We start from the raw sequence: 15254 nt of genomic DNA on the forward strand, positions 1-15254 counted from the left end.
GAAAAGTCGCAGCATTTTAAAGATAACGCAACTGTCGAAGACTGAACTTTTAACAGTAGTGTAAAGAAGAAAGAAATGTCCCTTGCTTTACGTTTTACCATGCAACAGACAATAATACGGGTAATATTTCCTATGCAGACAACAGCATAAAAAAAGACCTGAATTCTGCAATTATCAACATTGCCGTGCACACCAGTGGCGGAGAATAAGCTGGGAAAAGGGGGGAGGTACCGTGCACACCAGTGGTGGAGAATAAGCTGGGGAAAGGGGGGAGGGTTAATTTTTTTATTCTGTTTTTGTTCGTTTTCAAGAATATATCCAGAACTGGTTGCCCCATTTTAGACGTTAAAGGAAGAGGGGTGGGTCCACTTCCACCCTCGCCTGTAATCAGCCCGTGTGCGCACACGAGCAAGAAAATCGCCCCTCCCCCCCCTTTGCTGACAGGAAAAAGGGGAGAAGTCAGTCAGCCAACGGAACACTTTTTTGGCAGATAGCAGATATTACGACACAATTAGGAAAACGTATGAAGTGGGGAAACGGGAGTTATGATGCACGTAAGATCGAAGTAAACTTTTGTGGAAACCTGGATGACAACGCATTAAGCGGGTTGACGATCTTTAGTTTGCCTATGTGGCTTTGATTATCTCTAACAGTTTCGCTTTTTTATGAAGTGTTGCAGGGAACAAAGAACACGTTTTGAATGAAAGCGGTTACCGGAAGTTGTCGGCTACAAGACCGAAAGTTGCTCACTCACGGGAACCTGCTGAACTCTAGGTCAGAGCTGGACAGATGGGCCAGACTTCCAGGCGCCACGCATCTGTATTTTCGAACATTCCTGCGATCTTATCTCTCAAGGTGGTGTATTTATCGATGAAAGAGCTTGACCTGCCATACACATTGGCAAAGACTGCAAGTCTAGCAGTCATTTCGGGCTGCTCCCCCCCTCCTCACCTGCGAGTTTTCAGCAGATCTTATGACAAGGAAACAAGTCAAGGTCGATTTAAAATAACATCCAAGCACATTCGATCTTCTCTTCTCGCGTATCCAAGAGAAAGCATGGCAAAACAAGCCTGGCACGTTGGGTAGCGGCCGTCGGGTGCGGGGTAACATTGGTGCGCTTGAGGGAGGGGGGGCAGAGGTCAAGTGCTATTGGATATCACTCAAGCATGCTGTGGTGGTGTCTATTTTTAGTTCAGACCCAATTGTGAGCGGTAGAGCGCTCGTGAAGGGAATGATTGGGGGGAAAAAAACGCATTTTTCGGCCGATTTCCTTCAATTTTTCAACTTTTTTTTCCAAAATTTTCAACTTTTTTCTAAATTTTTCACGGTTCCCGGGAAAAGGGTCGTTACTTCGAGGGGGTCGTTATACCCGGGGTCGTAGAATCGAGAGTTGACTGTAAATAGATAGATAGACTGGTTATAACCAATTGTATATTAATGATGAAAAATTAGCAACCAAGATAGAAGAAGCAGGCAATATTTTTGAACTAGAATATGGCCAATAAACCAGCTCCAGCCTTACCTTTGCCAATGACGTTTGGACTGGTTTGGTTTGTTATAAAGCAACATCAAGGATTAACAAGAATCCATGTTTAAGCTGTGATTAGCTTTAATTTTACACATTCACACTTCATTGATTTTTTCTAATTGTGCAGATTAATCACAAGAACTTTTTATTCCAGACGTAGGGACAAAGATGTAGCGTAAATATAAATTAATAAAAGTATTAAAAAAATAAAAGATAAAACTACATCTGTGACACATGCAGAGGTCAAAAAAAAAAAAATGTTTGAATTTACTTGTGCCAAAAAAATCTATTTTGTGGTGCTTATTCATGAACAGCTCTCTAAAAGGTAATGTAATTGACAACTTCAATAGAAAGGAAGGAGAGGGTGTGTGGTTGACATCATGTCTTCCATCACAAATATGTAACACAAACATGCAACCGTGATTGCCATGTTTTTGATGTAATTCAGCAATATTTCACAAAAAAATATGTTCACTTTGCAGAAAAACGGGCATTTCTCATTACTTTCTGAATAAAATCTATGCATATTTCATCACTGCAGATGCTGTTAGTTGTAGGTCTTAAAAATTACAGATCTGTTTTTTACATTGTGAAAAGTCATTTTAATGATGCTGATTATATGTTTTCAACATCAGAAAGCATTGAATGTTACATCTGATACAGTGAGTAGAATTATAAATATCCACATGATTCCAGTCATATTCATTCATGAGATCTAACACATCCTGTAGAAAATTTCCAAAGAGTTTTGTGTAGATTGCTTTTGGCTTAGTGCATTGTCAACTTCAAAGAAGTGGTTAATCACTTTGTTTTTTCATTCCCCAGAGCCAACAGCACATGCAAAAGTATGTATTTGAGGAGTGGTTGCAAACCGAATCGGAACTCACAAGGGAACGGGGTCTCTGGGGACCAATGTCAGGAACTAGGTAAGTTCGTTATTTTAAATATGGTTATTGAGCTACCTTTTTTTGCAAATGCATTTCATATATTTTTATTATTTTGAAAGCAGAAAAGCTTCATTTTTTTACTCTCTTTAAATATATGTATATATATATGTGTGTGTGTGTGGGGGGGGTAATTTTAAAAGAGTGCCACTATCATGTCTTTGACTTCATAAATTTCCATTTTCAGACTAGACAAGTGGATGCTTGATATGACAGAGGGACCTTGTAGAATGAGGAAGAAAATGATGAAAAATGACATGTTTTATCTACATTATCCTTACCGCCCAGAACTAGACTTAGGAGACAATGTAAGTAAAATAATATTGTAAAGTTCATGTTACATATTGTTGTTCATTTCTATATTTGATATCAGTACACCCAATAAAATATTAGTTGGATTTATATTCAACATATATAGTTGCACGAAAGAATTGGTTTATCGTTGGTGCTTATAATACCATTATGAGGAAGGCTAATTGTTCATTACATTCTGTTGCAAAAATTTAAAAATTAAATGGACATTAAAAAAAATTGCAAAAATGTGTAAAGGATAGTTTTAGTGTAAAACGTTTCATATATGTTTTTTCTTATATGTCATATATGTCATTGCTTGCATGATAGAATTATTTTCCTGTAGTTTACGGTTATTACAAGCATAAGAAAACAGTTTTTTCTTTGTGACGTTTCAGGAGAACACACGCTCCTTTCATCAGACATTTATTTTCATTTTGACTATTGAGATGAAGGTTAACCCAGTAGAATCATGGGAAATGGTTCGATGGTTTACTGTATGTGCAAATTACAATTACTTTATATTTGATGGCAAAATCTATCAGCAAAATAATGGTCTATCAATGGGAAACCCAGTATCCGGAATCATCTCCAGCATTTTCCTTCATTACATAGAATCTCCAATTGTTAATGCGATAGGTGCGGATATCAAACTCTACATCAGATATGTAGATGATGTGCTAATTATTGCTAAAAATGAGAGCACCATCATGGACGTATTTAAATCGTTAAATGAATCACATCGTCGCATAAAATTCACTTGCGAACCCATGAATAACAATGTAATTTCTTTCCTTGATCTGCAAATTAAGACAACTGACTCAATAATTCAAACATCAGTCCATAGAAAAAAATTAGCGGGGGAAAAATACATCCATGCCAAATCAGAACATTCGCGTATAACAATGGATAACATATTTTTAAATTTTTTCCTGAGAGCACAAAGACTATGTTCTAATAATGAGGATATCAAAAATGAAGAAGAAAGGCTCTTTAATATAGCAAAAGAAAATGGCTTTCACACTAACAGAATAAACCAAATCAAAAAACAAGTTGCAAGAAAACTAAAGGAAAAGAGAAATACAGACAAAGATGAAAAATCTGTTGAAAAGAAATTTGTGTGCATTCCATTCCACAAGGGATTCTCACATAAAATTGCAAAAATTTTTAGAAGTTTTAATTTCAAAATTGTTTTTAAATCACCAAGAAGTTTGGAATGTACATTTAATGAATTCAAAATGAGAAACTCGCTACCAGATGTGGAAACCACAGGAATATATAATATAAGTTGTTCATGTTCAAAAGATTATGTGGGACAAAGAGCAAGGAAAATGGCAATAAGATGGCACGAACATGATTTGGACATTATAAATCTAAACCCAAGAACAGGTTTGTCAACTCATATCATCGAAGAGAAGCATTTGATTAAAAAGAGAAGGGTTTTAAAAAGATTAACGGGAAACACAGAGTTGAATGTCTGGGAAGCCTCGTTCATTGCAGAAGAACACTGGAATAAATTAAATAATGAAAATGGTAACATAGATCCAGTGTGGAGTTTTCTTTTTCACAAATGGAGTAAGCCACCATCTTTAAAATTTAATGTAACAGAAAACATCAAGAGACTTTGTGAAAACAATGATGAATTTGAATTACCTGATGATATTTGGGATTCATAATTTAAAAAAAATAGACTGCTTTTTTCACAGTTAAGTTGCTATATTACAACAATGTAACATTGACAACATCCATTATATAACAGATTCTTTTTGTTTAAAAATTACTAACCATTGTTATAACTGTATCTTTAGTCAAAATGAAAATAAATGTCTGATGAAAGGAGCGTGTGTTCTCCTGAAACGTCACAAAGAAAAAACTGTTTTCTTATGCTTGTAATAACCGTAAACTACAGGAAAATAGTTTCATATATGGACCAGGTAAGGCAGAAATGGAATTTATTTGTCACTTGTGATGTAAATAATTGTGTGTTACTTGTGAAAAAATATATTTTTTATTTTCTTATCTATTTCGGTGACTAGCTGCCACACAGAATTATTATTTGTATCAGCAGTGAATTTGATCAGTGTTCACATCATAAATATAATTTACAATTGTTGAATGATTTGTAACTACACAGACTAATGGTAATGTATCATTTATATTATTGGATGTGGATTATATAGCCTAAGATGATTTTGATTCCTCTTACATTTTTAATTTCACTTTATTACATTTATTTTTGTGTAAAATTAAGTTTAAACTTCTTGTGTTGAAACCCTATAGACAAGGATGATGTCTTTATAAATACTTCTGTCATGAATAAAGTTATTTGCACAGTTCAGGGTTATTGTAATATTGGTGTGTGGCAGCATCATATGAACATGATGTGAAAAGCAGAAAATTTTCTAATTCCAAAATTCTGGCTGATAATTTTTTGAACTGATGCTGATTTTGCTATTCCAGTTTCTACCAATAGTCATACACTGAAAATTAGTTTTATCACATGATGTTTATTCATACTTTTAGTACCATTCCACATTCAATAACAATTATCATGTTTTGATTATAGAAATCTTTGAAGTATAAAGTAGCTTCTAGCCATGACAGTAAGGAGTACTACCAAAAGTACAGGCCACAGACAATGTTCGAAAGGGAAAGAGACATGATAATGGAAGCACTTCCAGCCGAAGAAATCACAACAGAGATTCAGATACCAGAAAATGGAGAGGAAATGAGAGAAATTGGTAAGCCTTTTATTTTTTATTAGTTTCTTACATTGGTTTTATGTGGACATCCATAAGATTTTCAACTTTTAGTGGACAGGAGCCTCTCATATCTGTTAGCCTCTGGGGATGACAGATTTTCCAGAATGCACTTTTCAAATATGCTGCCCAGCACAAAAAGAAAAAAATAAAGAAATAAAAAATTTCAAAATTTTTAATAAATATGGAAGGAAAACTATTTACCATAGACGGTGTTACTAGCCTGACCCCCCACACTTTACCTCCGCACTCGAGGTTCGGTGCACTTTGTACTCGGCTCAGATTTGTCTAGGGGTATCTTTCTTTGTACGACAATGCACGTGGGTTGCTACAAGTCAACATAATTATATAATTAACTACAAGAGACAACGGATAACCTTTGCGAAACCTTATTGATCAGGGGATAAATTACCTTGTCCAGCATCTATGAAATTAAAAACGGAAATTTTGGATATTTTCTATAGTTTAATTAACGTAAAATTTGAAATATATACAAGTCGTATCCGAACGTTCATTTCTCTAATTATTTATCGGGCCAAAACTCTAATTTTGATGTTGGAATCTCTATTGTTTGTACCTGGATGCTTTACATTTCATTAATTGAATTACATCTGAAGTACGCTTGTCACAAGGTAGGCTCGCGTTACTCCAAGAAACGTCTTAACAGGCGCGAGGTCGCCCGAGGTGTACATTTCTCAACCTCCACGGTGACAAGGCACTAGGCTGCCCGGCGCACCGTAATTACTTCAAAATAACATCCAGTACAAACTACCTTTTTACCTGTAAACTGGACACCAAGGCACTAGCTTGCCCGGCAATCCAATCTCTTACAGCATCTGTTTCGGGAGACCTGTCCTCCGGTCCTAGCTGACCGAAGCAAAAACAGCCTCTCCCTTCCAAGTCTCAGTTCCAACAGCCGACCTCCCCCACTCTCATGTGGGAGTTTATATACGTTTTGTTGGCGTCTGTTGCCAACGGCCCTTCTTTCAAAATTTTTTAAGCCCGCCTTTCTTTTGAACGTTCGAAACACAAAGCAAGAACAGAGAGCTACATGGTATTTATACATGGAATAATATGAACCTAAAAATTCATAATAAATTGATTTACACTAATCACACATATATATGTTTATACACTTGATTACCCAATTAATTAACATATTAATAAATATTACAATAAGAAAAAAAAACACTGTTGCCCTGACACAGGGGCAGGGTAACAGATTCCCCCTCCCCAGCGTTACAATTCAATCTGAAATGTAAATTTCAGTCTGTGTGAATTGTCTTAAAGTCACTGAGAAAAGTTAAGCACTGTATCTGGAAAAAAGATAGAGTTCACTGATAACGTTATTTTCACTACACATCACAACCGTCTCTCTGAAAACAAGAGTCTCGATTTCACTGCACTAAATATCCTATTTCCACACGGTTTCTTCCTCCGGGAATCCTGGAACCTCCTGGACATCTTGGTCATCTGGTCATCTGGACTGCTCCCAGGTGCAGACGGATTCAACTCCTCCACCTTCCAACGAACATGTCCAGCTCCCGCTCTAGGGTCGACTCAGCCTCTCCTCGGTCCATCCGAAGAACTCCCGGCTCCTTAGTCCCCTAGTCCTTGTGTCTGGGACTTCTGCAGTACTCGGTTCGACTCCTGCCGAATTCAGCTTCAAATGATTTCAAGGTTCTATCGTTCGATCACACGACCTGACTTTAAATTGGCTTTCCCATTTTTCGTCTTTAAGGAATTCCTTTCCTTCTTCGGGCATCGAACTGCCATCCTTCAGCATTCTCTTAGCGATGAAAATCTCATGTCCTCGAGTGCAGAATATTAATTTACTTTTATCGGTAAAATGTTTACATAACATAAAATCCAACAGTCCGTAATTTAATCTTACATTCACATGAAATAAATATATCAGAACTCAAATGTGTAGCGACAATAAATCAGGAACTTAATTACTACTGTACAAACTAGAAGTCGGTCACTCGGCTTCCTTTCCATCATTTTTCACAGCCCTTCTACCCCCTCCCCCCCTTGAGATGCATTTTCAGGGTAGAATTTAGGGACGAGTGCTTTCCTTCACACTTCTCAAATTTCTTCTCGGAATGACCTTCAGCTGGTCAACGTTAGCCAGAACTCTCTTCCCCTCACCTTCCTTTTCCAAAACAACATTATTTGGAGTAGTGAAATTCAGAATTCTGTAGATCCCTTTGAATTTCGGGAAAAAGCACGCAGTTTGCTTATTAAAAGCAGACGAAATTCTATGCTCTTGAAGCAGTACTCGATCTCCGACATGAAAATTAACCCTTCTTCTGCCCTTATTGTAGCCCCTTGACGCCTTTTGCCTCGTCTTTTCCTCTTTTTCTCTTGCAAATTCAAAAGCCGCGCCCATTCTTTCCTTTAACTGTATGACGTAATCCATCTGTCTCTCCGCCGTGACATCCTCCCCGGTTCCATCTTCCCTCTGAAGCTCCATTTTCCGAGTGTCATGCGGTGTGTACAAATCACGTCCAAAGAACAAGAATGACGGCTTCAATCCAGTCATCGAATTCGTTGCATTATTAATGGCAAAACTTATTGCGTCCAAGTTTTCAGCCCACGACGAGTGTTCTCTGCAGAACTTCCCAAGTGCTTGCTTGATTATCTTAATAGCTGCTTCTGATTTATTTCCCTTCGGTCTATATGGTGTAATATAGACAGGCTTGCAATTCACAGAGCGCAACGTTTGTGAATACAGTTTGCTTCGAAATACACTCTGGTTGTCACTGACAACGTATTTTGGGAATCCTGACTGAAAACAGTACTTCAAAAATGCTTGCGAGGTCGTCCTCGCCGTTGTAGTTCTAAATGGTGTCAAGCTAATGTGCCTTGAGAAATCATCTTGAATGACTAAACAGTACTTGTATCTCCCTTTCGTACTTGTAGGCAGTGGTCCAAAAATGTCCAGAAACACTTTGTATCCAGGCGCAGTAGATTTTCTCGAGTTCATAAACCCCATCTTTCTGCTGTTGTCAGGATTATACTGAAGACAAGTGATACAACTTTTGCAATAGTTACTGACATCTTTGACTACTCCATCCCAAGTATAATTCTCTAGGACCTTAAACAATGTCTTTTCATGTCCTAAGTGCGCAGATAATAAATCATCATGCGAAGATTTAAGTACTTCACTCTTCAACTTCTCTGGTACCCACAGCTTCAATCTGGAGCTAAACGGTGGATAAAGTCCAGCGTTTTCGTCAACGAAACGGTAAAGCAGTCCATCATCGTCGAGACAGGAATGTTGCAGATAAAAGTCAAATTTTCTCTTCTCTCGAGAATCCTTTATTTTAACTTCTTCTCCATTTAAACATCCAATTAATTTCGACAAGTAAGGATATCACTGTTGTCCTCTTTTCCACATATCTTTATCGTTAAGATGTACGGCGGAGAAGTTTCTGTCTGTCCGTCCGTCCGTCTGTCTTCCATTTACAGTGTTGCCAGCTGCATCTCTAAACATCGCTTCCGTTTTCCCTTTCTGCTTCCGGTCGAATTTCTGACACACTTTGCCTTCGACTTTAGGAATATCATGATGTTCCATTATCGTCCCATCAGGCATCTCTAATCTGAAATATCCTTCAGGCTTGATGTCCTCTATCGGGTAATTTTCTTCTGCATCCGAAGATCCAATGTAATTCTCCCTCTCAGAGAATCCCGCTTCGATCCTCGACAAGTAGTCAACCGCTGTGTTATTCCTACCGGCAATGTATTTTACTGTAACTGGAAACCTGGTCACCCTGTTTATCATTCTGTTTATGTGGCTCGGAATCTGAGAAGATTTCAAGATATCCACGAGCGCAGAATGGTCAGTGTAAGCTATCACTTCCGGTGCTTGCAGAAAGTAATATTCAAATTTCTCCAGACCCATGGTCAACGCAAATAACTCTTTCGCTGTAACAGAATAAGAACGCTGAGTTTCAGACAGCTTCTTACTCCCAAAAGCAACAGTCTGCAATTTTCTGGTTTTATCGTCCTCCTGAGCGACGATATAGCCAAGCGCTATGTCAGAGCAGTCTACAAACAAGTGAAACGGTTTCGAAATGTGAGGAATCTTGAGATCAGGACTATTTACAATTGCATTCTTCATTTTCTGCAAACTCTCTTCTTGTTCTTTTCCCCAAGAAAATTTCCTATTTCCTTGTAACAAGTCTGTGATCGGTTTGGATATCTTTGCCTGGTCCTTTATGAAATCTGACAGAAAATTTAAGAAGCCTACTAGTCTCCTAACTTGCTTGATATTTCTGGGACGTTGCAATTTCTCTGCTTGTTTCCTCTTACTTTCCGCACAAGATATGGTATTTTCTGTAATTGTAAACCCAAGAAAATCAATTTTCTTTCTGAAGAGACGTGACTTTCGATAAATAATCGTCAGTCCTTTGTCTTTCATCTTTCCCAGGACAGAATCCAACACTCTCAGTTGTTCTTCCTCGGTAGCGTTTGCAATCACTACGTCATCATAATAACATATTGCATCAGTTTGATAATGCTCTCCTAGTGTCATCTGCATCAGTTCTGCAAGGTGAAAAGGTCCACTACGACAGCCATAAAATAACCTTTTGCATCTAAACGTTCCCATTTCTGTCAAGAAACCTGCATATTTTCTTGTATCTTCAGAAATCTGCATATTTGCAAATGCAAATGGAATATCCAGAACTGTAAATATAGTTCCCCCAGAAAGCTTACATATTGTCGACCTAATATCAGGTATTTCTCTACGTCTAGCCTCCAATCTCTTATTCAAGCCTTTGCTGTCGATGATCACTTTACATGTGTTATCTCTCTTCACATGAAGGATAGGCGGTGAAAGGTAATCTGTATCACCCCTTTCAATGATTTCGTCTTCAAGCATCTGCTCAATCGCCTGATTCATTAATTTTCTCTTTTGCTCAGAAAGTGGCCTAGGTTTCGCTCGGAACGGCTTCTCGTTATTCACATCCAAATGAACCTCGTAATCCTTTGCTAATCCCGGTTTATCTTGAAAAACATCAATATGCCTTCTCAGTATGGCAATCAATTTCGGCTTGTTTTCCTCTGAGATATCGGTACCCTCCATCAGCATGGCAATCCGTCTCTCTTCGTCAACCCCCTCCCCTTTGATGTCGCTGCTACGTGTCTCCGCTCCGGAAGCAGAAACGTTCTCTCGGACTCCTTCGACTCCATCCGTGGTCGAACCCAGTCCCCTAGAACCAACAGCATCAACGCTGTCACGTGTCGACGGCGAATCAAAAGGCACGATTTTCGAAAGATCAGGCTCAATTGCCCACCCGTTACGATGAATCATGGGTATAAGTCCCAGCTTAGCCATTAATGTCCTTCCCATTAACATTTCATGATTAGCATTTGATAACACAAATATCTGATCCCGAGCCTTGTGTCCGTGAAACTTAATATTCACGTAAGCGCTCCCCAAAGATTCCACATTTCCTTCCGCAAGTATTACTTTAGTTTTTACAACCCTTCAATTTCACTCCATTAGTCTTCATCTTCTCGAAGACCTCCAAAGACACAAAGTTATTGGACGACGCCGTATCAATACATGCGTGTACTTCCACGTTAGCTACGTTGCATAAAACGATAGGTTCCCTTACGTCTTTTACATTTACATTGTGAGGTGAAAAATTTTCCTTCTGTGTAAAATTTGCTGTTTCCACGCCACGAACTTGACAAATTCGTGGCGACTCTACGCATTTTTTGTTACTTCCTTCCCACGTTCATTTATCTTGTTTTGATTTGATTTGTGATTTGAAGCTCTGCAACCTTTTTGTCCACAAGTGTAGCATAATTTATTTCTCTGGCAATCTTCCTTCGAAAAGCGGTTCTGTTTGTTTTCATCCCTCACCGCAAGCCGCGAGGGTGGAGGGCGTGAAACCACATGTTCAGCCCTCAGGCTCTCGACTTTCGGGCAGTCAAAACCAATGCTCACAGGGTCCAAGAAAATATCAGATTTCTTTCTTCCCCCCTCCTCTTCGCATTCCTGATTAACTGACTTTCTTAGCGACCAGTTACGAATTTCGTCTTCAGAAACGAAAGACTTGAATCTCTGCCTTTCCAAAAACTTCGCTTGCAATTCCAGGGCGTATTCGCTCATTTCTCTCATAGAAGTGAATGTCTTGTTGTACAAATAATCCTAAATACCGGATTGCAGTGCGATTTCACAAAGTCAATTCTCTCCTGCGCAGAAGCCGAATTCCTAATCCTACTAAAATGCCTGTCAACTTTGCGAACGTATTCCGCCAATCCCTCGTTAGCAAGTTGAAACCTTTGCGACAAAAATAACTCTGCTTCTCTCTGATAATCCAATCCATGAAAAGCCTGCAAGAATTTATGCCTGAATTGTGAAAAATCACCGAACGGTTCCGTGAACAAAAACCACTCCCTCGCTTCATTTCACAACGAAAGAGAAATAAACTGCTTCAGAAGATCATCTTCAGCAATTTTCAGCATTCTCGCGTAATCTTGAATCCTATGCAGATACGAAAAAGCATCTTCCTTCCCTACATTTCCCTCAAATGTCGGAAGCGGCAAACGAATTTCCTCCATTGTCACTCTTGGAACGCACCTCTGTTCCTCAACAACAGAAAGTTATGACGGGGTCGGGCTGGACCTACTCGAGTTACTAAGTGACATTCTTGTAACTTCCCCTTTTCTGTTTCGCAAGATCATCGGTTCGATCCTCGTCCGTTTCTCTCCTTAACTTTCAAAGCAAAAAATCTCTAGTTCAATATCCCGCGACAGGCCCCCATTAAATTATGTTACTAGCCTGACCCCCCCCCCCCACACTTTACCTCCGCATTCGAGGTTTGGTGCACTTCGTACTCGGCTCAGATTTGTCTAGGGGTATCTTTCTTTGTACGACAATGCACGTGGGTTGCTACAACATAATTATATAATTAACTACAAGAGACAACGGATAACCTTTGCGAAACCTTATTGATCAGTGGATAAATTACCTTGTCCAGCATCTATGAAATTAAAAACGGAAATTTTGGATATTTTCTATAGTTTAATTAACGTAAAATTTGAAGTATATACAAGTCGTATCCGAACGTTCATTTCTCTAATTATTTATCGGGCCAAAACTCTAATTTTGATGTTGGAATCTCTATTGTTTGTACCTGGATGCTTTACATTTCATTAATTGAATTACATCTGAAGTACGCTTGTCACAAGGTAGGCTCGCGTTACTCCAAGAAACGTCTTAACAGGCGCGAGGTCGCCCGAGGTGTACATTTCTCAACCTCCACGGTGACAAGGCACTAGGCTGCCCGGCGCACCGTAATTACTTCAAAATAACATCCAGTACAAACTACCTTTTTACCTGTAAACTGGACACCAAGGCACTAGCTTGCCCGGCAATTCAATCTCTTACAGCATCCGTTTCGGGAGACCTGTCCTCCGGTCCTAGCTGACCGAAGCAAAAACAGCCTCTCCCTTCCAAGTCTCAGTTCCAACAGCCGACCTCCCCCACTCTCATGTGGGAGTTTATATACGTTTTGTTGGCGTCTGTTGCCAACGGCCCTTCTTTCAAAATTTTTTAAGCCTGCCTTTCTTTTGAACGTTCGAAACACAAAGCAAGAACAGAGAGCTACATGGTATTTATACATGGAATAATATGAACCTAAAAATTCATAATAAATTGATTTACACTAATCACACATATATATGTTTATACACTTGATTACCCAATTAATTAACATATTAATAAATATTACAATAAGAAAAAAAACACTTGCCCTGACACGGGGGCAGGGTAACAACGGTTGTGTTTTGTTTTTTCTCAAAGTATCACACTCTTGAAAGTAGGGATATTCTTGTATTTCATTCCCAAAAAACAGAATTAGAAAAAGAAAAGAATTTCAATTTAAAAAAATAAAAAGCTATTAATAGAGCCCTGTGGTCCTCACAATAACCTGATGTGAATAAAAAAATTCTACTATGTACTCATTCTGATGTCGATACTCTCTATCGATTCCCAGCAATACCAATACAGGTACAGGAAAACCTTGTTAATACAAAGTTCAAGGGACCAAAAAATGTCAACTTTGTATTAAACGACTTTGAGTTATCCAAACTTTTCAAGATGGCACCTGTTTTTCAGGTGTAAATAAAGTAGAGTATAAATTACCCCCACAAAGGATGTTTTATACTTGGTGGTAGCTCAGAAAATAAGCTTTATGTGTACTATATAATAATAATGTACGTTTTAAAGAAAGTGTAAAAAATGTTACACAAAATGAGAACATGGAGCTTAACGCGGACACAAAGATTCCAAGGAGACGGTTAACACCATTTATCCTGCCTAGTTATACAACTGGTTATGCACGGGATGCATGTTGTGGCAAAAAGTCTTTTAAAAAATAGTATTTTCTTTTAATTGTGCAAAATCGTTGCTCTTCCACGAAATTCTTACAATTTTAGTTTATAAGAATCCCATTTGCACGGAGACCTATGGAGAGGAAAACAATCTCGTTTATTGCAAGAAGTGAAACTCGGAAGAATCTTGACAGTAGTCACATTGGCGCGAGCAAGAGACCAAGAGACGGGAGATAATCGGACAGAATGAATATTGGATTTTATGTGAGTTCACTAGAACATTGTCCGTTACAGGATTAACTGGTAAGAGAAGATTCTCTTGGGAGAGAACACAACCCTTCCCTGGCACAAAACAAAACAAAAAAATCGAGGCTGTAAATTTCGTTGTGGTTCGGCTGTCTAAAACATATCATAAAAAAAGTCACATATTCTTTGCTTCAGTTAACTTCATATTTGCCCCCCCCCCCCTTACCCTTTGCAGGGATCAGTTCAAACTCTTCCTCAACTTGCATTCTAATCCACTCTGAAAAAGTAAACACACAACTTGCGATCTGTTTGCACCGAATGTGTATCCTAGGACACATTAAACAGTGCCGCACTCGATAATCACTCTGGTTTGGATCCCACTTTAAACTGTATATTTAGTCCCGCTTAGCTCATCAGCATAAAATGAACTAAAAACAAGCTTTACGAAACTTACGTATTTTCAGATTAATCTACAATTTATTGTAGGTTTCAGGAGTATTCTGGAGGTCAAACACTCACTCCTCCAAAAATTTTCCTCTCGTAATCGTACATTGAGCATTGCGGTTTTTTTTTTTTGTTGTTCTCTTTTAACAGCAGCATGCTAATGGTTCTGAAGAAAAGCGGGGATTATATGGCTTTGTGAGATTCAAAACAATGATCATCTGCATTTTAAAGATAATGCAATTGTCGAAGACCAACTTTTATCAGCAGTGGGAAAAAAAAATGATCCTTGCATTACCTTTTACCATGCAACAGACAATAATACGGGCAATATATCCAGACAGCTGCATTCAAACAAGAAAGAGGGACCTGAATTCTGCAATGATCACATTACCATGCACACCAGTGGCTGATAATGAGCTGTTGTAGGAGAAGGAAGGGGGTCACTTTTCTTTTACTTATCGTGCGGTTTTTGTTCGTTTTGAAGAAGGTATTCAGAACTGTTTGCTTTTTAACTTTTTTAGATGCCAAAGGAAAAGAGCCCATTTGCGCACACGAGCAAGAAAATCGTGGCTGATACAATTAGCAACGGACCCCCCACCCCCAACCCGTTTGCTGATAGATAAAGGGGAGAAGTCACTCAGACAACAAAACACTGTTTTGGCAAATTTTTTGACCAGCACAGTTGGGAAA

The 15254-nt window shown here is 38.6% G+C and overlaps 1 protein-coding gene across 2 annotated transcripts in view; it reads left to right on the forward strand.

The window, feature by feature from the left end:
* bchs (WD repeat and FYVE domain containing 3 bchs) overlaps positions 1-15254 on the forward strand; it is a 154200-nt gene that overhangs the window by 73622 nt on the left and 65324 nt on the right. For both annotated transcript variants that reach the window (XM_083131159.1, XM_083131160.1), the window contains exons 38-40: positions 2354-2454; positions 2660-2780; positions 5330-5504. In XM_083131159.1, the coding sequence (XP_082987285.1) occupies positions 2354-2454; positions 2660-2780; positions 5330-5504 (397 nt within the window). The remainder of the gene's footprint in view (positions 1-2353; positions 2455-2659; positions 2781-5329; positions 5505-15254) is intronic.

Source organism: Lepisma saccharinum, chromosome 11 (assembly GCF_977018435.1).
Source record: "Lepisma saccharinum chromosome 11, izLepSacc3.1, whole genome shotgun sequence".
Classification (NCBI taxonomy): Eukaryota; Metazoa; Arthropoda; class Insecta; order Zygentoma; family Lepismatidae; genus Lepisma; species Lepisma saccharinum.